General features: G+C 41.0%; 1 protein-coding gene across 3 annotated transcripts in view; it reads right to left on the bottom strand.

The window, feature by feature from the left end:
* Positions 1 to 895: 895 nt before the first annotated feature.
* The window catches only part of LOC113036855 (WD repeat-containing protein 49), a 39,543-nt gene continuing 17,837 nt past the window's right edge, over positions 896 to 22,601 (bottom strand). For 2 of the 3 annotated variants that reach the window (XM_026193396.1, XM_026193395.1), the window contains exons 10-16: positions 19,304 to 19,419; positions 15,196 to 15,326; positions 6,097 to 6,198; positions 5,807 to 5,878; positions 4,419 to 4,609; positions 2,088 to 2,285; positions 896 to 1,265 (exon numbers count right to left, since the gene is read on the bottom strand). In XM_026193396.1, the coding sequence (XP_026049181.1) occupies positions 1,137 to 1,265; positions 2,088 to 2,285; positions 4,419 to 4,609; positions 5,807 to 5,878; positions 6,097 to 6,198; positions 15,196 to 15,326; positions 19,304 to 19,419 (939 nt within the window). In that variant the 3' untranslated portion in view covers positions 896 to 1,136. Of the gene's footprint in view, positions 1,266 to 2,087; positions 2,286 to 4,418; positions 4,610 to 5,806; positions 5,879 to 6,046; positions 6,199 to 15,195; positions 15,327 to 19,303; positions 19,420 to 22,601 lie in introns of those variants that run through there. The other variant, XM_026193397.1, reaches the window with a different exon arrangement.

Below are 22,601 nucleotides of genomic sequence, written 5' to 3'. Positions count from 1 at the left end.
TCTTCTTTCTTTCCATCCATCCTCTTCCACTTATCCAGTTCAGGGTTGGGGGGCTTGTCATAGGCCAATGCAATGCACAACTCCACTCAGAAAGGCCCCTTCTTGTTGTGAAGTGACAGTACTATGTGCTGTGCTGCCCTGCAAAATTTCCCAAAACTCTGGAACAAAGAAGTAAAAAGCTGTAGAAGAACAAGTGCCCCAGAGAAAGGCCAGTCAGGCAAAGGATGGGAGCCATCTCTTCTATCCTTGTTTACTGCCAGTTACTAATGAACTGCCTGCTTCTGGGTGAAAAACTGTACACACGAACATGATTAATATACAGTCAGATGCACTGCAAAATGAGGCAAAAAAACCCAAAAAAAAAACGCATCCACTCAGCAACCTCTTTAAGGTTTAGTTCAGCGGTTACATCATCAGTTATCGATGCATGGACTGATGGATGGATTTTCTGATTTCACACAAGCAGTCATTCCCAGGTCAGTCCCATCTGCATTAGTGGCATGAACTTTTGATTACAAGACACAGAACAACAGCAAAATCAAAGTATGGTGTCAAATACATAAAGCCTAAAAATCTGCATTGGCAATGACTGGAAGAGTGACTCTGAGAACACCAGTAAATGCTGTCTCGACTCTTACTGACTTTTGTATTAGAACACAGAACAACCTCAAAAAAATAATTACTGTAATCTCACGAAGTATCTTTTTCTAAGCATTATTGGTGATAAAAATCACAGAACTGGGAGCAATTTAAATGTTTTCATTCTTTGCAGATATGAAACGCATTCATGACGACTTACTGTCACACACTACACAATCCTAAGGGATAAAAATAAAATGCCCAAACGCTACAATTCAGTAGTGTTTTTATTTTTCTTCTACTCATTTGGCACACATGTTGTAGTTTCTTTAGCGAAACCATTACAGTGTATTTTTTTAAAGTAAGCAAACTATTCATTCTTTCAAGTACTTATTCAGTCCAGGAATAAAACAACTGTAATCATGTAGAACTCAAATCAGCTAAATAAAGTTCCTCTTGCAACCACTTTAGTTTCTCTTTTGTCTCTTTTGGCCTTTTTCTGATCCTTTATCCCCAGTTGTCCTCGCTCTGCAGGAGAGTCGTGTCCTTGGTTAACATTAGTCTCGCTGCTTGCCAGAGGTGATCTCTAGTCCGGTGTTTTCTTGCCTTCCTCGGTCACTCTGGTCCTGCTCCGCTTCCTGTTGCGGCTGTTGCGTTCCAGGTCTCTCCAAACACCAAGGATCACTCTACAGATCATGCACAGCACTGATGAGCAGAATATTCGAGTGTGTTGTGTTGCAAGATGACCTTGCAGCCCCAAGACTTTTCCACTGAATTGATAAGAGTATTCTGGATTTTGACACTAGAGTTTGCAGGATTATTATTAATTGTGTTATTGTCTGTATTTTCTCATGGCTGTAAAATTATATGTATTATTTGCAGAACCTGAGAAATACTGAACAATGTTATCTAATGAGGCTTCGTGAATTAATAAAATGTAGCACAATACTTCTTAAAGTATAAAAAGCAACACGAACTATGCACTGAATTTTTTCTATTGCCTCAAAAACATTATATTAGGGAAAGCAGCGTATTTCCATACCATGAAATTTAATGTAGAGAGCCTGTAAATGTATTAGCTTTCATGCATCTGTGCAGTTCTTTGTATTCTTATGAAATCATAGGAGTGAATTTGTGTGAATGTGTGTGCGACTGAATGAGTGTATGGGCCTGAGGCAAACTCAAATGAAGCAACACTCAGCAGACACCGCCGCAGGCTAACTTCACATGAGTCTCTTTTGACACACACACGCCTAACCATGGCTTGATGGTAGGTTTCACATTCATTTTGTCAACTGGAAGCTAACAACCACCAGCATGCTGCAGAGAGGGAGGTTAGGCTTTATCAGAGCCCTTCTGAACATCTCTACATTTCAAGTGTGAGGATATAAGGCCGTTAGCCTGCCACTGTGTCACCGAACAATATCTTCATCCGACCAGCTCTTTATTACACACTTGCAGGTTGTGTTGCGTAACCCAAGACGCTGCACTTGTGTGCATTTGTTTACCTGTCCGAAAAAACCGACGGTCTCTCCAGGCAGGTAACTGAGAGCCAGACTGCAGTCTGACGATGCCGAGAGGAGGAGGAGCTTATCGCCATGTAAACACATCTCCAGGTGAGTCACGTGGTCGAGGTGTGGATGGAAACTAGATAGCAGTTTTGGGAGTTCTTTGTTGACTCCTTCACCTGGTGTGAGGCAATAATACTGAGGGACAGAGGAACAGATCATTACACAACCGCTGAGCTTTGCCACCCATAGTTACCGTTGCTAAGCTTTCTGTTTTCTCAAATCACACAGCAGGTTACAATGGCAACAGTGGCAGATTTACCACTCTCATTACCACTTCTTGTGTGTTTTATTGGTGACCATAGATTTTGCAGGCAGACATAAAAAATGACTAAAAGACTGAGGTACTTAATTCATATAAAACTGTATGTAGTACATAATAGGTGATTATAGTATGCCAAAAGACTGAGCGAGAAGTGTGTTGTGCATTCTATGGAATGAAACCTCACGAGCTGATGATTTATGTAGAAGCCTGAAATAAAGGAAGATCCTTGATATTGCACTGCAGAAAAGCTAGTTAGTGCTAATATTACAGTGCAGTAAAATTCTGGAAAGATCTGACTTTTTGGAGATGATTTGTGTTGTGAATATTTTTGCTTAACATAGATAACAGAGTGAGATGAATGCTTTTTTCAAAGAAAGACTTAGGGCTATGTTTAGCTGGGGCTCCTGAAGAGTAAACTTTTTAATGACAGAGCTGCCGCAGCTGGAGTGTACAATGAAAGTGAGATCCCACTGTAAAAGGTGACTTTTCCACGATAACCTGTATAACCCACAAAATCATATTAGCTAATGATGTCCTCTTTGGCCCAGATAGCATTTCCAAGGTTGGTAGTAACCTAACTGGCCATGAATGCCTCTATTGGCATCTTAAAGCAGATGAAGTACATTTTTAATCAATGTCTGACATTTACTGCTTTGGCTTGTTAGTTTTGCAGAGTAAATAAAACCTCTAAACTTATAACCTGTTAACTGTAACTTACAGTATAAGTTACAGTTTATACACCTGGTGAATCATAGTTTGGTATTTTAATCATTTATATTTGGTCTGTTGAAACTGAAATGAAATGCTTTTATAAAGTGATGATATTGCATAAAGGCTACAAATGGATCATTTTATCCATTCTTAGGTGGTTGCTAGGCAATATTATAATTACATTATTATTTATAGAACCTTTTCAGATAGGAGGAGTTTCATGTGTTACAATAAGATAACACTGAGGGTACCTAATAACTACAAGATTTAAGTTCAGTGTTAAGAGTTACAATTTAAGCACAAAACATTTATTTTCAGTTACTTTAAATACTTTAAACTTATTTAACTAAGTTGCACATCATTTTAAGGTGACACCTGCGACTGACCTGAGAAATGTCTGGGCGCACAACTCTGTACTGTGCAATCATGTTAGTTATCCAGCTGATTCTGAGGTGCGCTCAATACTAGCCGAAGGGACAGAATTTCCACCAGAGCACTGAGATTGCCCAGCTTCAACTATATATACATAAATCTCCATAAATTAAACTGGAAGCCAATTGAGACGTACCCATCTGAATTCATCCCCTTATAAACTGTGACAGAGAGTTGAGCTCTGAATATTGTGGCAATAATACCCGAGAGGGTGTTCTTTTACTGTGATTATGAGCATGACAGTGATGCAGCTATGCTTCATACTGACGGCACGATCCAAGTCTTCATAACAAGAGTCAAAAAGTCGAAAGGCCTCTCTGAGGTATGAAAACTCTTCAGTGACCAAACGCGTGGGACATTCTCGTGTGATGAACTGAATCTCAGTGGACGTGGATGACATTACTGATGATGTGATGACTCCTCATCACTCCTCTTTTAATCGAGGTGGTCTACAAAAACAATATCTTTTGTTTAAAAAAGGAATCAATTACAAATCTCATCCATTTCTAATGGCCTCTACTGCTTTAAAATAATTTTTTTTTTTTAAAAATAAAGAGGATGGAGGCATTACCTCTCTCCACTAATCCATCAGGGGAGATTTTCTAAATGATTGACTGTCTTCACTGTACTCCAGCAAGCTGCTGAGACTTCACAATGACAGGCAGGGCTGTCATTTTCAGAGTGAACAACACGCTTTGATTTAATGGAAATATTCAGGGTCCACTCTTTCTTCACTGTCTATTAAAGTCTGCCTCTTGATCTCTGTCCCACCCTCGGGCTCTGTTTTCATCAGTTTCCGTCATTTTCTCTTTTTTACTCCTTTTTTTTAACACCACAATATATAAAATTGTGCACAAACCCACCTTCACGTCCCATATCTTGACTGTCCCTTCCCTGTCAGCTGTGGTTAAATATTCTCCACAGGGACTGACAGCTATTACAATAGATCCCAGGTCCCCTTCGTGGGCCGTGAACTGTCCTACCAGACGGGCGTGCTGGGTGCTCCAGAGCCTGACCGTACCTGAACCCCCGCAGGACACCAAATCTGCAGCGCCTGATGGAAATGGAGAAATAGAAATGGCTGCAATAACCAGAGGCATCGGTTATTTTAGACGTGTGTTTGGACTAGATTTGAAAAAGAAAACGCATGCTGTGGTAGCAACACCACAAGTACCAATAGGAGAAAGTCAAACAGAGTTACAATAAGTCAGTTAGAGTGTACCCATGTGGTCTAAAATGTAATCAAAATCAATTATGGATTAAAAATGCTCATATTGTTGCTAAGTGGGAATCTCAAACATCCATGATACTGAAAAAAGAAAAAAGATCAGCAACATATTTCATTAAGCACTGAAATAGTCGAATTAGTAAGAAATCTGTACAAGTTCTGACTGACAATGAGATTTTTTTGGTCAACAATAAACATGGCCAGGGCTTCCTTTGTTTAGTTCTCCCTGGATCTGGCAACCCATAGAAAAAACTGCTCCACTAACATCATCAACAGAGCCACATACCTCATTGCTACAGCAAACCCGAGCAGCAGCAGCAGGCACAGAGGCCGATCATGTTTTTTTTGTTTTTAAAGCACCTAACAGCTACAGCTCAAAGCAGCAGCAGCTACTTAACAGCAAGAATAAATCTAAATGGATTTAAAAAGTCAAGGGACCAGGGAATTTTTAAAATAAATACAGGAAAGTAAACTTTGGCAGGAAAGTAGTTACAAATATCGAAAACTTGCTACATCAAAGGATCAGTGATGTGCAAATGCTGTACAGTATTTCCACACAGCCTTACTGTATTTGAAATATGTAAACACCAGACACACAATCTGTGTAAAACATCCTTAAAAAAATAAAAAATAATAATAAATGCAAGGCCATATATTCAGCAGATCTGGCATTTTAAAATGTAGAACGCCTTTAAAGTTACTTCATTGTTTGCATCAGCTTCCGCTCTTGGTTTTGCAGGCACGTCAAACTACAACACTTTTACAGCAAGCATGCTTAAAGAGGCTCACAGCAAGTAGGTGAAATTAGCTGATTTGCAAATGCGATGGCTTTATTGTTAGGAGAAAAGTTAGAAAAGTCAAAATACGGAATTTGTTTGGGTGAAAATAGTTTTCTCTCCACTCTCTCTCAGCTGACATTTAATACTGAGCTGAGGCTGCCCCACAGCGTTACACAAACATACAGCCTCCCACATCTTTTAGGACTTACTTTAAATAACACTTTAAAGAGTCCACAATCTATACCTGCAGTTGTTACAGATGTGCGTCCTGGAATGAAGAACAGTCTGGTGATGGCATCGCAGCTCTCCGAGTCCTCTGTCATTCAAAAGCACGTTGAGAAGTGAGAAGTGGGGAAACGACCCACAGTGTCAGAGTTGAGAATGAGGAACAGAAGAAAAAGCAAACAGAAACAGGCAAAAAAATTAACTTAATTTCTCCTTGTTTTAAAGATTTTTGGAAGAATTAACGTCTAATAATAATTACAGAAACGACGGTTTGAATGTGTTTGCAGCTGCTGTCGTTGAAAGTGGCACCTTGCTGCTTCTTGCAGTCTTCCCCTTCGTCATGTGGCCGGAGTTTCCTCAAAGCTTTTTCTGTGCTGCTGTTCCACACTATGATCTCGCCATGGTAGCTTCCTACTCACATCAGAAGAGGGACAAAACACAGAGGAAGAACTTGGCAACAACAAAAAAAAAAAAAACCTTCTAAAAACTGTACTTTGCTTCATGGCAGTATATAGTAAACTTCACCGCCTGTGCTTTACAAGCTCTTGTGCTTACCAAGTGTCTTCACAGTAAAAGAAATACAAAGACTATACACACACACACAAAAGAAAACTTTTTATCAACACACACTTACTTTCTTATCTTGCTGCTGAATCATGCAAGCTGGCCACTAAAAACTTCTCTAAAGATAAAGTTCAACATCTGTCCCCAGCTACCATCTGTTCCAACACTCAACCCCTAACTTTTACTGCAAGAAGAAGTGCTTTTGAAGTAATCTACATTATATATAAGCAAGAGCACATGCATGGCAATGTGTTTGTCAAAAACGGCAGGAATCTCATCAGGTCGCTCAACAGTCCAACAGCAGGACTTAATGAGATGTGTGAGGAGTGTGTTGGCTATGGGAGGTGAGTGTGTGTGAGCAATAGGAGGTATAAAGTTTATGAGAGTGCCAGTCTGCTGCATTATTCATGCAGCCCAGGGCCAGCTTCTGTATTTCAAGTGACTTTTATCATGTCCTGTGTGTGTGTGTGTGTGTGTGTGTGTGTGTGTGTGTGTGTGTGTGTACGGCTGAGACAGAGAGGGTCAGAGAGAATGGGAGCAGATTTCTGCATCATCTACACAATGTTGAGCTTTAAGATGTAGATGCTTTAATCCCCCTCATTAATTTTTAAAATCACTTTGATGCACTTAGCCTGCACAATTTTGACAACATACATAGAGTACACATCACAGTGCATATTTAAACTGGGGATAATAACAAGAAATACAAAGACGTACGTACACAAAATAGTACTACACAGATTTATCGCTGCACAGCAATGTGCAAAAGTCTTGAGCCGAAGGACAGACGCAACAACATTGTCATCCCCTATGTAGCCGGTGTATCAGAGAAACTCAGGAAAAATTTTTCCAAGCATGACATCCCGCTGCATTTCAGACCCAGCAACACGCTCAGACAGAAACTGGTTCACCCGAAAGACAAAACGCCAAAACACAAACTTAACAATGTGGTGTATGCTGTACAGTGCGGCGAGGAATGCTCGGACCTCTACATTGGAGAGACCAAACAGCCACTTCACAAGCGCATGGCACAACACAGAAGAGCCACCTCCACAGGACAAGACTCAGCAGTCCATCTGCATCTTAAGGATAAAGGACACTCTTTCGAGGATGCCAATGTTCACATTTTGGACAGAGAGGACAGATGGTTTGAAAGAGGAGTGAAAGAAGCCATCTATGTCCACTGTGAGCGACCATCTTTGAACAGAGGCGGGGGTTTACGACACCAACTCTCTGCCATCTATAATCCAGTTTTGAGATCCCTTCCCAGACGCCTTAACGCCCACTCACATCCTGGGCCATCTGACCTCAGGAATTCGCATGATAAGGTGGGGCCAGGTTTCACAATGAACACACCCGAAACTCTGGCTGATTGGGACCCACACCCAGTTTCACACCTTGGCTCAGGCGATTAGAGGATCATCAGGGGGTCCTTTTGTCCCTCTGTGGGGGGTCACTCCCACTAGGTTTATATCTGGGACTCTCCACCATTTGACCTTAAAACTGAAGAAGCTTCTTGGATGAGAGGTGAAACGTCTTCAAGCAACTTAAAGAAGTCCAGACGCTTTTCTTTGCAAGCTCCTTTGACAACATATAATAAGAAAAGCATTTGCACGGTTTGTCATTCTAACAAACTCAAAAGTCAGTATTTGGTATGACCACCTTTATTCTGCAACACAGCCTGAACTCCCAGTGGTGGCAGAAAGAGTTTGCTTAAATGGATCATCAAATGGAAGGGCTGTGTTTGGGATATTACTGGAGGAGAATGGGTTGTCTGTCTAACGTTGCTTACAGGCTTCGCTCCATTAGCAGCAGAATAGCGTCAATGGGAGCAGCAGTGATGGTAGTAGATGTACCGTAGTGTCAAGAATAGCTCTAACACCTGTAGTCTGAACTGCAGCTCTATACTTTAGTACTATTATACTTCTGACTGCAGTGTCAGAGTTAGTAACAGCAGCAGTGACTGGCAGACGTACAATTCTGTGCAAAAACTTCTAGTCACCCTTCGTTGCTTATATTTTGCTCAGAAAATGGGAAATGGGTGGTGATTTATTAAAATGTATGCAAACTGTCAAATGCTGAAAGTCAGTATTTGTTATGACCACCTTTATTCTTCAACACAACCCTAAATCTCTTAGGCAGCTTTCTTGTCATTTCTTTAAGGTGTCTTCAGGAATAGTTCTCCAGGCTTCTTAACGGACATTCAAAGCTCTTCTTTGGACGTCACCTGCCTTTTGTTCCGCTCTCTGTCCACATGATCTACACTGCTTCGCTAATGTTGAGGTTCAGGCTCTGGGGAGACTGATAGAGCTTAACTGTGTCCTTTTCTATCCAGGAATGCTTTTAATACTTTGAAATGTATTGAAACTCATTGTCAGCAAATAAAAATGAGAACTAATCAGAACTAAATAAGTTTTGCATTAAAATGAGTTTGGAAGTGAGTGAACTGATCGGTAGTAATCTGCAGTATGGTTAGATGCGCACATTTGATCTGCCGCCAAAAAACAGGAAGGGGGAAGCTCCCGGATAAAGTGTAAAGCTTTGTAAAGTGTGTGGAGAAACTCTCACCGGTAAAAACACAACAACTGTTATACGTTACATTTTAGTTGATTGAGTGAACTGTAGATTTAGTCTACAGTTGATTCATGGTATTTGGTTGACTAAAACGAAATCAGAAATAGCTGTCAAAGTTAATGCTGGTGTTAATTACCTAAACCGTTCATGAAAGAGCCCAGAACATGTGTCACAGATGGCTGTAGACACTCACTGTGCTACGTCTCTCCTGAACTTTCCCAAACATACTGATGATTATTTGTCTTTGTAGATATAACTAAAGAAACCAGAGGAAAACGTGTTTTTGTGACAGGTTGCTAGTAACAAAGACAAAAGACAATTTTAAAATGATTCTTTGTTAAGTGGTCTAAGTGTAGACACAACACCGGTTCTCTTAGGTTTGATGCCTTTTTAGGCTTGAGTGATTCATAGATCAGATCAAAAAACAAAACAGTCCTCTGAATGTGGTCGGGCACAAGGACGGGACTAAAAATGAATGAAAAAGCAGCCAAAGTCTAAAGAAAATTTTTAAAAGATCCTCAGAAATCCTGGACAACTATTGCTCAAGACCACTTTAAACATTTACAAGAAAGTCTTGGTCCTTGGAGCAAAAATATAAAGAAATGAGGGGTTGCCCGAAACTTTTGTTCAGTTTTGTAAAACATGATTTTGTTTTTAAAAAGATTGATTGATTTGGCAGAAACAAAGATGTTATACTCATTGTATTTTTGGCGAATACGCTCAAGCCCACAAATGGCTACAGAGGTCAGATGAGTTTTTAGCTAGTTTTTACCATTACAGAGCCTGTGCTACTGCTGTCAGTGCCAGCATGGAGCCAGTTTGCCTTGGATGCCTTGTGAGAGCGATCTCACATTTTGACAGGTTTGACAAGTAATTTCCTTGATATGAAAATCATTGCAGACAGAATCTGTCTGGTACATCAGCCAGTCATTAGTGAATTTCTCGCGGCAGCGCCTCCCATGTTTATTAAAATCAGCTTTGGGCCCAGCAAATTTGTGGTGCCAGCTTTTTTTTTTTTTGGTGGAAGTCCATGGAACCTGTTCCAGTTAACCCACCAGCACAATGTCTGTGGTAAAAAGTTCTGACTCCACCGAGTCATTTTTGAACTTCCATTCCTCTGCCTCAGTTAATGCCAACTCAAGCGGCATCACTTGATTTAATATCAATGATATTAAATATTGTTTACCATTTTTCCCCCAACAGATTTATATATACACAAAAAGAGCCCCCTCTGCTCAAAAAAAAAAAAAAATTTCATTGTTGTCATCACGTCCTTTGATTTCTGCGCTTGCTATTTCTATTTGTTGCAAAACATTTTGGCCATTCATCAAACTTCAGATTAGTTGGTGACTGGTTGCTTGGAAGTTTTTCATTCACAAAGGATTAAGGGATTCAAGGAAGGAAGGAAAAGTGAAAAGGGGGGTTAGACTGAAGGAGATACACAGAACCCATATATCCTGCTGTGTTTGTGTGCACCGAAATGCACGTGTGTGTGTGTGCGCGCGCGCGTGCATGTGTGTGTGTGTGTGTGTGTGAGTGAGAAGTCAAGCAGAACCTAGCAAACACTGAATATGGATGAGGAGGCCTCAGTCCCCCATCAACCCAATGTTCCTGCTACAACTTGATTCAACTCGAGACCCAAACTAACAGATGCGTGCGCACACACACATACACACACACTCACAAAAATAATATACACAAACACAGACACGTGCACCGTCTCCTAAGCAGGTGCGAGGCCAAATAGAACTTTAAATTGACTTTTCTCACTGGTGGCCATGATGCCACCACTGCCTTCACTCGGCGGCACAAGCGCATAACTTGGCAGCACCGATGCTTTGATGTGAAAAGAGCATTACTCACTACAACCCCGAAGAAATATGCAGCCAACTGAAACTAATGCGTCATCGCTTTTAGATGCCGCCTTTTTGCTCGGTGGATTTGTCAAAGAAAGAATTCGCAACTCCAAAAAAAACAAAAGTTAATGTAGAAAATAGCGCACAGTTCTCATGCACCTTTTACTTTAATGTGCGAGAAGATAAGGGTGGAAATGCAGGAAATAGCAATGCGAATGCGATTCACCCTTTTTTTTTCTTTACCCCCTCCCTTTCATTCATTTTTTTCCATCCCTTTCATATGCCCAAAGGCCAGGGGAGGAGAGTAACACACAGGATATTCAAATGTAGGAGGAGTTAGGAATGAATTACACCATTTTCTGAATTTTTTGGACAAGATGTTAGCAGATGTGGATATCCCAGCACCTCTGATGACGAAAAGCTGTCGCAAAGGTTATGTTTTTGAATCTTCCCCCCAGCTTAACGCTTTCTCCTTCTAGACGTTAAAGCACTGAAGCTCAAAATATAAAAAATGTGATTTATGAGGTGACTCATTTGCATTCAGCCTGCACATTTCCAAAGTTTTTTCTTAAAATATACAAGCACCCTCCCTGCAGCCGTACAACATGCACGCACAGACAGACACATAGATGCTCGAAAGGCAGAAACACATTCATTTCACCCTTGCTTCCACTGCGAGAGTTCTAATAAACATAATTCAAATTGGGCATTTTGGATTAAATTGGAGGTGGAGGGAGCAGTGCAATGCGGGGCTATGTGTAGATGGAGGGGGGTGGGCAGTCTAAAGTACAGAGATTAGATAAAAATGGATAAATAAATTGATGGCGGGGGGCTGAGCACGGGGAAAGAAATTGCACAGCGAACTTTGAAGAAGTTTCCAAGTTTCTAAAGTAGCTCCTGAATCGTGCTTTTTGTTCTAGCTCCAACTATTCATTTCCTTCCAAACCATTTCTCCCTCCAGCTTTGAGAATACCCCTCTTATCTACCTTTCCACCTCCATCCCTCACTTTATCGCTCTCAGTACTTATCTGTGGGCTTGATCTGTCTCAGAAGGCCAGAGAGGGGCCCTGCAGTTTGTGTCTGCACGCTGCTCACAAAGACTGGTAAACTGCAGCTGAACTTTCAATACGTGAGCCAAAGTGATACAACTTTACAAAGTGAAGAGCATACTGGGGCAAATTGGGTGCAGGGTGTTTGCAGTTTGAGGGTTATACAAGTGGACCAGTGGCTGGAGGATTGCCAGTTCAATCCCCCAGGCAAAAGAAAAAAAATCTTAGAAAGTGATGAGTACTGAGGGGTCATGCCGACATTTCAAAGCAAGCCGTCTTCACATGCTAAAAACCATGACAGAGCCGTTAATTCTATGTATTTGTCCATGTAAAGAGCAGCTACTTGGTTTCTCTGTTAATGATGGCTGATACTCAGTGTGACAGCTTGGCAGATGTGATCAAGTGCCAAGGAGGGAGGGGGGATTGCAAGGTCCACAAGAAGCTTAGAAGCTTCTTTTTTTCTTTTCTTTTTTTAAATCATGCATAAAAACTTGAAAAGTTCACATGAACTCGAAGAAGTGGGATGAAAAATAGAGTGATTGGAAGACGAACGCTTCTCGTCTGCTCTTCCATTAGCCAGAGGCGCCCAGTGTTTCTGCATTTTAATAAGCGCTGGTGTGATTTTAGGACACGAGTCATTTGCAGCTCACGCCGCTGAGTCCATGCACTAATCAGCTGCCAAATCATTTTGATGGTAACGCCGGAAAATGTTCTTCAGTGTTCAGGTTTTTGTTTTGTTTTTTCACGTTTTGTGTAACAGTTCTACCCTCAGTGAGGTACTGAGTAATTGTTTCTCCAAGGACTCAGGGAGGGAGAGGCAGAGAGTGAGGGAATAGATCTTGAGCTTATTGGATGAACCAGTGCAGAGCCTGTTTAAACAGTGCCTGTAAGAACAGGTTGATTGCGTAGCCTCCAGTATTAACACTTGAGTTTTCTTAATGTCGTCATCTAACCATTTCATCCAAACACCAATTCTGCAGATTTAGAAAACTACAAACTTAAATTAGCTGTCGCCCTTATTAGGTATAACCAGACTGTTACATTACGGTGGGTTTTAATGTGGCTCCTGCTGATTGTTAGTTTTAAAAACATTCATTCACTGATTAGATGGTTAATGATTTTTATTAATTAATTAATAATGAGAATTCAGAGTGAAATTCTTAACATCTGTCACCACTGGCTCACATCCTCTTGTCTTTTTGGCAGTGACACCATCTCCAAACCCTGCATCCACCCTCCACTCACTCCACCCTGTCTGCACTGTCTTCTTTACTGCTCTGTGAGTGCACTGAGTGGCTTTGGATGGTTAGAAACTCATCCACCTTCACTACCTCTGCCCTTTGCAGGTTCAGCTTTGTATAACCCACACGTTATGCCATTAATAATTGTGAATGTATGTTTTAGGTGTCTTATCAGAAAAATATCAGTGTTCAAATACAAAAAAAAGTTGTTTAATTACTGCATGTCGCAGAAAAAAAGCATCATAGCTGACTGTTGGTCACTAGTCAACATTCTAGTATCTTTTTCGTTCACTGTTAGTTGCTTAGTTTATTTATAAACTGTAAATCTGTTGCACCTGCATTTGTTTGGCGAGGGACAGGGGCAAAAGCTTTTGACCACCTACACACTGACATCAGTATGAGCTTTGATGGCGTTCCATTCTAAATCCATAGGCATTAATGTGGAGTCCGTCCCACCTTTGGAGCTTTAATAGCTTCCACTCTTCTGGGGAGGTTTTCCGCAAGATTTTGGAGTGTATCTGTGGGAATCTCAGCCCATTTATCCAGATCATTTGTGAGATCAGACAGCTGCTGGAGGGGAAGTGCTTGGCTTGCAGTAATTCTAGTTCATCTCAGAGGTGTTTGATGGGGTTGAGATCAGGGCTTTGTGCGAGCCAGTCAAGTTCTTCTACACCAGGCTCATTCAACCATGCCTTTATGGATCTACCTTTGTGCACTGGGGCATAGTCATGCTGGAAAGGAAAAGACCCCACCCAATCTGCTGACACAAACCTGGAAGATTGCGATTTATTGGGCAAAGGATCAATTTAACCAATAAAGGAAAACTGCTTTCAAAAGATAGTTTCTGTTTTTTTATGAGAAACACTCGACACACACGAGGGGAAAAAAGGGTTATGCTTGTAAAATTATGTGGTCCTCCAAACTGCTAGATGTCAGTCTCTGCCAGTCTCATATGACAATCTGAAGTGGAAAAAACTTGTGAAACAAAATCATAATCAGCCAATCAAAAGTGCAATCTGTGCATTTCTAGTTTTTTCACTTAAAAAAAACAAACACACTTCTTTCATTTCATCTCAGTTTATGAGTCCCTGTGTCACCTGTCTGTGTTTGAAGCCCCTCCCCTCCACACTCAGAGCGCAGACAGACATACAGGGATTTCTTCACTTTCTAGTGAGTTGCGGTACTGACAGGAACACGTGTGAGGGTTTTTTGTCCTCATTATACTTGACGACCTTTCCAGTTTACTTGCTTCTAATTGCAAATTTAATTAAGATGGAAATGGCAAATTAAGGCATTCTCACATTTAAAGGTTTCGGTCTGTGGTGGAGGCAAATGTCAGCCCACAACAGAGAAAATGGAAGCTGTTGTGCTTGTTGTTGAGTAATGTGGTTTGCACCAACAAAGGCCAACAGGGGAGAACACCGACTTAAAAGGGCCTGGCAGGTCTACTGTATCTGCCACATGGGGAGTTTCTAATTAGGGTATTTTCACTTCACTTTTTCATTATTTTTTATGGTTTTTTTACTTATATTGTAGAGTTTTGTTGTGTTTATACTGTGGCTATTATTTGACGTTCAACAACAACAAAGAGAAAAAATCCAAAAATGGAGACACACACACACACACACACACACACACACACACACACACACACACACACACACACACACAGAGAGAGAGAGAGAGAGAGTACAGTTCTTTGATTGTGAATTCTGAGCTCTATTAAGTCTCTTTCTACCTTCACATGTGCACAAACACACAAAAAACACACACACAGCCATTTCCAGCAGAGACAGAGAAGCGTGAAGCTTGAGTCCTTTGATAACAACACCACTTACTTTAATCAGCAGATAACTGCAGCCAGTTATTTTTCAGTTAACTAAAGTCTGTTTTCTCAGATTCATTTTAATTTCCTAGCCTGTGTTTGTTTTTTTCCCCCTTTCTTCCAACTCTCTCTTCTGCACAAGCTCTCGTTCTTATAAGCTGTGAAAGCGTAATCGAAAAGGAAAGGTGCACACAAAAGCTACAGGCATGAATGCACACATGCATTGTTAATGACGCTTCTGTTACTGCAAAACTTTACTGAGTAAAAGAAACATTTACGTTGCATGTACAAACACACACCTGTCACTAGAGTCTGTGGGGGCTGGAATGCGGCACACAGTACAGCACCGCAATGCTGGAGTCCCCCCTTCCACTCACAGGGCTCAACAGTAGACTGCCAGAAGGAATGCAGGCGGAAAACTGTTAACTTCCTACAGAGGGACAAACACAGAGGGAAGGAAATGGTGTAAAAATGACTCCAACACAGTTTTAAGATAAGATGCACACTGGACCATCATTATTAATTCTCTTTCTTTAGGCAACATATGTGTTAATCAGGATACATGTTATATTAAATTATTATTATAATGATCATCAGTATCACTGGCAGTTCGGAGCAGCCCTAGCAACAGTACTTGCTAGTTAGTTACACAGTAGTTACAGTACTGTGTAAAAGTATAGAGTCACTGTTGGAGTCAAATTGTTAAATGTTCCCATTATTGTACTTAAATTTGTAAGTCTTGGTTCAAACTGTATGATCAAAGACATTCTCCTGTTTCTATTGCCCTCCCCAGCCTGTTGAATGGTGGGGAGGCTGTAGTGTTTTATTATAGGCACATGAAGGTTCTGTTTTCTTGTTTAGTAAACTTCCTGCCTTTATGACCATTTTGGTGAGCAGGAGGTCACACAAACGCACCCCCAAACACAAACACAAACACACACACACACACACACACACACACACACACACACACACACACACACACACACACACACACACACACAGTGTTTTAACCTTTTATAGGGGGGTTTACAATGAGTGTTTGTGTAAACTGTGTGTCACAGAAATAAAAGGCTGTAGGGGAAGCTGGTTCTTTGGACTCGCTTGACACCAACGGCAGAGGACTGCTGCCGTCCATTCCCCTTGCTAGCATGTGAAAACCGGTTGAGCTGTTCGTCTTGCTTTGTTTTTTTTTTTTGGTTTTTTTTGTTTTTGTTTTTTTTTTGCCTGTCCCGTTTGGCTCTTTTGCCATCAGAATTGTTGTCTAAAGGCAAAGAAAGATGCCCAACGGATTTACTTTACCAAATTGACCATCCCAGCCTTGCCATAGTGGTCCATTTGATTCACCTTTTATTGTTTATTTTATTTTCACTTACTGAATACGGGACAGACTTGACTGGGGGAAAGAAGGGGAGAAAGAAAGAGGGAAAGAGAAACAGCTGAGAAGAGGGACGGGGGAGAAGGGCAAAAGACAAAAACCAACAGAACGGGCAGAGAAAAAAAAATGCATATATCAATCACCTGGATCACCTGCTGAGAAAGAAAAAAGAAAGCAAGCAGAAGAGAACAAGAGTAATAGAATAAACAACATCACAATGATATATGGGAATATGACAGTAAATACTAAATATTAAACATTATTGTGCAGCACATAAGATCAACAGAACACAGTGTGCTTTGAGGTAGGAGCCAAAAAGGGTGTAGTTTGTGGGTGTGATCACCCGTGTGTACACCTGTGAGCATGGATGCGTTTGTTTTTTGTTTTTTTAAAAGGTTCCTTCATGTAATAATCTGCTAGAGGGTGTGGGGGGGCCACAGCCCCGTCCTCCAGGGCATGAAGCAGGTATGGAGGAGATCAAAACTCCAGACATCCAGAGGCCCCCAGAACACAAGAGACCAAGGAAGACCAACAGAGGGGCAGCCGCGCCACTGTCCCAGAAAGAGCTGAAGAGAGTCCCAGATGAGGGCTCATCGTCTTGCTTTGTTAACGGGAATAAGTCTCTAAACCAGCAGGGCCTGTAGAAGCGCAGACCCAACAGTCACCTCTCATTTTTTTATATTATGCTGGGAAATAGGTGCAGCAAATACACATGGAAATACAGTAAATAAGGCAAAAAATAATCAAATTTACAAATCTCAGATGTTGAAAGTCTGTATTTGTTATGACAACGTTTATTCTTCAACACAACCTGAACTCTTATAGACAGGTTTCTTGTAGCTTGTAGTCTTCAGGACTAGTTCTCCAGGCTTCTTGAAGGACATTCGAAGGTCTTCTTTGAATGTCGGCTACCTGTTGTTCTGCTCTCTGTCAAGATGAATCCACACTGCTTCAGTGATGTTGAGGTCCAGCTCCAGGAGAGGCCAATCCATGACTGACAGTGTTTCATTGTGTCCCCATTTCCCTTCCTTAAGACGGCTTGTTGACAGCTACCCAGATAGTTTCTGATGAGGCTTCAGTGAACAGTTAATGGATCAACTAAAGGGTCAAATGCATCTCTTTGGGCCTTTGTCAGATTTTTTTTTTCCTATTTCTTAAAGACATGACTTTCAGATAATATTCATCTGCTGTACATAGTATTTTTAGGCCCTCTAGGCCTTCCTTTTGTCCTCTACTTGTCCAGTTTCTTTAAATTACTTAAGGAAAGAATCTCAGCATGGATTAAATTGGAGGTGAAGGGAGCAGTGCAATGCGGGGCCATGTGTAGATCACAGCATGCTGAGATATGTCATTTTCAGCTAATAGTCCTTTGGGAATCACCTCGTTGGTGCAAAAATCCTATTTTATGCCTGTTGAACTGTGTTATCTTTGGGATTTTCTATAGATTCAACAAAGGAAATTGGAACAAATAATGTGCTTCTACGACAGGCTGCTAACAACAAAGTGCCAAAAGACACCATTTAAAATGTATCCTCTGCTAAGTTGTCTGTTATGTGGTTCATGTATTCGAGATCGGTGCCCTTTTTATGATTGCATGATTCATAGGTCAGTGTTAAGAGGCTTAACCTGGACACCTACTGCGCACGTTAAAAATGCTACAATAAGGCGTGACTCCTTGGAAGCAAAATATAAAGATATGACGATTGGTCGAAGACTTTTACACAGAACTGTAGCAGGCTTATGTCCCACCCCCACCCCCCAAAGAAAAAAGTTTTATTTTGCTCATTTAAAAAAAGAAATAACTTGAATTTGAGTGCATTAAAGGTAATCATTATAGCATTAGCAGACTCATTTGTTTATTTTCCCAACAAAAATCATATTCATTTAATTTCACTACAAATTTTGAACCTCGCCATCCATGCTGCCCCCATCAAATTGCTTTTTTCCCCCCGTAGTCTGAAGAAACATTGCATTAATCAGCTATTTATTCCATAAATTATACCTCCTCTGCAACACATTCAAACTTTGCTTTACACCTGCAATGCATCAAGGCAGTGTTGGTAATGAACATGGAAGCAGTTCCTTTACACTACAGCGCCACAGGGGATATCATGAATATGCAACACTTTAATACTCATCATCTCAGGAGGACTTTTAGCACACCTGCAATGAGTTCTTCTTCTTTACGCTTTTGTTCTCTCATCACAGAACTTTTGCTTTTTATTGTTGAGCTGCTGCTGCATGTGAAATGAAATAATGATGCACTTTGGTTTCAAACTGAGAAGTATGTCTAGCAGTGGGATGTGGATATTTCAACCCGCGTGAGATCGCTTGAGCAGCCGAAGCTGATAGGACTTTGAATTGGATGCCATGTGACACAGCGCTATATGGATTAAACTGCGGTCTAGGCTGATGCGAAGAAACAGGAAATTATATGAGTAATGAAAGTCATAACGGCACCATTTTCTTTTACTGCTGCTGATCTGTCGTCTATGTTCTCGTTACCACTGTGACTCCCCAGAGAGCGAGAAAGAGTGTGTCTGCGTGCGTGCGCGCGTCGGGATGTGTGCGCGCATGTGGCGATGAGACGGAAAGACAGAAAGAGAGCGAGTCGTATAACTTGATGATAGCACACTGCTGAGTTCAGCTCACTGGGTGTGAAATGATGATGATGATGAAGAGCAGATGTGATGTGAGTATAAAAAGAATAGACACACACACACACACTATCACACACACACACTATCACACAAATATGAGGTAGTGATAGTAAAGCAAATATGAGCGCCCTGGAGCGTTTTGACTTGTTAGGGTCCAGATGTCTGGTTGGCTCTGAGCTTTTGGCAGCCAGACAGAGCAAGAAAGGACAGAAACACACAAACACACACGCAGATGCTTTCACACACAGTCATTTTTACACACAGTTGTTCAGTGTTGTACATTATGGATTTAGTGTTTAAAATGAAACACAAATGAGCAAAACAACAATAATCAAAATAATAACATCTCTTAAATATATACACGACTACCTTTCCCAGCCCATCACCAGTATGCTTCTCTTCAGCAACAACACCTGAGAGAGTCTGACAGCACGACCCAGGCCGGCATTCATTCTGTGAAGGCAGCGGCCGTTAAAGTCCCACACCTGAAAAGAAGCCAAAATAACACTTAAATGCATTTGGACAACACGAAATGTTTTTAAAGTCTTTGGTACACCCTCAACTGCTCATTAATGCAAATATGTAATCACAAGACAGCAAGTCGGTGCATTTAGACATATAGCCATGGTCAAGACAAGCTGCAGGAGTTCAAACTGAGAATCAGAATGAGGAAGAAAGGGGATTTAAGTGGCTCTGAATGTAGCATTGTTGTTGATGCCAGGTGGGCTGGTCTGAGTATTTCAGAAACTGCAAAACCACCTCTAGAGTTTAAAAAGAATGGTCCCAAAATGAGAAAATATCCAGTGAGTGGCAGCTTTGGGTAGAAATACTTGTTGTAACCACTTGTTACAACCAGTTAGTATATTTCTGAATGCACAACATGCTGAGCCTTGAACCAGATGGGCTACAGCAGCAGAAGATCACACCGGGTGCCACTCCTGACAACTAGGAGTAGGAAACCGAGGCTACAGTTAACTCGGGCTCACCGAAACAGAAGATTGGATAAACATTGCCCGGTGGGAAGAGTTTCAATTTCTTCTGAAAAATTACGATGGTATAGTCAGAATTTACCGTAAACAACAGGAAACCATGGCTCCGTCTTGCCTTGTTTTAACTCTTCAGGTGGGGGGTGGTGATGTAATCATGTGGGGATATTTTATTTTTGCACCCCTTAGTACCAGCTGGGCATAATTTAAACACCACAGCCTACCTGAATATTGTTGGTGACCATGTTCAGCCCTTTATGACCACAGCATACCCATCTTCTGATCCTCTGATCCTGCATTCTGATTAATCCAATAGAGCACTTCTGGGATGTGATGGAACAATAGATTCTCATCATGGATGAGCTGTGTGATGCTGTCATGTCCATGGACCAAAATCCCTGAGGACTGTTTTCAGGACCTTGCAGAATCTGTGCCATTGAAGCAGCTCTGAAGGCAACCCAGTACTGGGAAGCTGCAGCTAACAAAGCGCCCAGTGGGTGTATGTTGCTTAAGGAAATTTACTAGAAATGGAATTACAGCTTTATTTTCTTGTCTAAAAAAAGGATTTAAAAAAATAAATAAAACCAATGTGTGTTTTTCTACTTTTGAAAGTGTCATTTTTCCCCCCAAGGAGGGATAAGGCAACATGACATTAGGGCTTTAATCCCCCGTCACAGCTCAGGCACCATTTCTTCTTCTGTGTCCAATTTTACACGATGACGCACTTTGCGTCTTTGTTTGTGCAATTTCACAAAGAAACACTGATTGGCTCAATGGGGACACTGTAATTAAAAGGTCAAAATTTCACATTTGGAATGGCCCTAACTGCTACACAACGGGTTCATTGTTGATGAAAATTGGAGCGATGATGCATCGTGTTACTAATTGGCCCAGGGGGGGCCCTGCTTCTTCTGCTGAGAATGACTTGTGTGGTTGTTTCAAGCAGCGGTGCAAGTATTTCTGACGCTACTTGCACATGGATGCATTCTCACAAGGTCTCATGGGGTCAGAGAGCTGATGTGGTTGATTATATTGATTGCAAAAATGCATAATTATAACTACTGCAGTAAGCTCAAAGTCATTAAAAACAGTCTCAGAATGCTACATATGGCAAGCTGTTTTCACATTTAATACCTACACTGGATGTGTATTGCAGAAATCTGTCATTCAATTCTTCGGAGCCCAAAAAGAACATTTCAGATATCAAAAAGGTCGTTGTCTCTCGGAGAAATGGTGTCCATTTAAGTGCACTGCACATTCTCTTTCAGATATTCTTAATTACATTTTTCAAATCCAAAATGAATATGGGCTGAATCTGCAGTGGAATTACTACTTGGAAAAACTCCCATTTTGGATATCTAAAATTAATTTCTGATTAGTTACAATTCCGACTGAAGATATATTTAATTCCCCTCAATTCGAGATAACTGCCTTCTCCTCATTATACGTTTTAAATGAGGGGTTAACTAGTCAGAATGAGGTTGTAGACATCTTGAGCTGTAATTCTAACTATTCAAAATGATGTTAATGATATCTCAGAGTTTCCTTTTCTATAGCTGAAATGTAATTATGGATATCTTGAATTAGAGTTCCCATTAGTTGAAATTACATGAGAAATAGCTGTAATTCAGTCAGAAGCTCCTTTGTGTGTGAAGCAGGGGCAGCTTGGGATCCAAACATAATGCCACTGCAAACATCTGGAAGCAAATAACTTAGAAAACGGAAATTCCTACGAGCGAAATCTACTGAACAAAGCTCACAAGTGCTTCAAACTCCTGGATGATAAGCTCTTTTTATTACATGTTCAGTAATGATTAAAACTTGTTATTATGTTTGAGATTCTCACAGCTGTTATTTTTGTAGTAAAAACTGGATTGCAAACATATGTGCTAGTCTGATTAGTCTGACTGAAATGATTCCACTACAATTTGGTAAAATATCAACATTAATATTTGTAACATTATTTCCAGACACTGAAACTTAACTAGAGCTTACTAAATGAGGAAATGGCTTGCCAGCTAAAAGATCTTTAAACTACCAACAAAGAAGAAACTGTGCAAGACGGGATTCTGCCCTGAGGAGATCTAGTGACAAACGACAGTGTAAGAAAAAAGATTTTTCTCATAAATGAATATTTAGATCTAACCAATCTGTCCTGGGCCATGTTGGCCCAGAATTGTTAGTTTTCATGTAATTTTGTATTTTGTTCTTTATTTAGGCCATGGTTCCTGGGTTGCTCTGTTAAGTTGTTCCTTATTTGATTTCCCCTTGTGACTTTTACCCCCTGTGTGCCCCTCTGTATCTGTGAGCCCTCGTCTGCCCTCCTTGTGTTTCATTCAATGTTTTCCCCAGCCTGTTATGTCTGTGCTCTCTCTCTCCTGTCTGAACCTCTGTGTACTTCCTGTTTTACTTTGACAGTCTCTCGTCAGTATGCGTCATGTTGTGTTCACTCCTTCCCTGTCTCGTTACGATTATCTGTTTCAGCTGTGTTCCCCGTGTGCTCCCACTTCCTTCGTTAACCCTCTGTGTATTTATGTCCGCGTCTCCCTCAGTTCTGTGTCGCGTTCTCGCTCATGACTGTGTGCCCCTCCATGTGTTTCCTCGTGAGTCAGTTCCTTTATGACTTCCCAGTTTAGTTTCATATTATTATTAGAAATGGTTTATTTGAGCTTTGAGCTGAG

Source organism: Astatotilapia calliptera, chromosome 14 (assembly GCF_900246225.1).
Source record: "Astatotilapia calliptera chromosome 14, fAstCal1.2, whole genome shotgun sequence".
NCBI lineage: Eukaryota > Metazoa > Chordata > Actinopteri > Cichliformes > Cichlidae > Astatotilapia > Astatotilapia calliptera.
The sequence above is the reverse complement of the archived record's forward strand: the minus strand, read 5'-3'. Positions and strand labels throughout refer to the sequence as shown.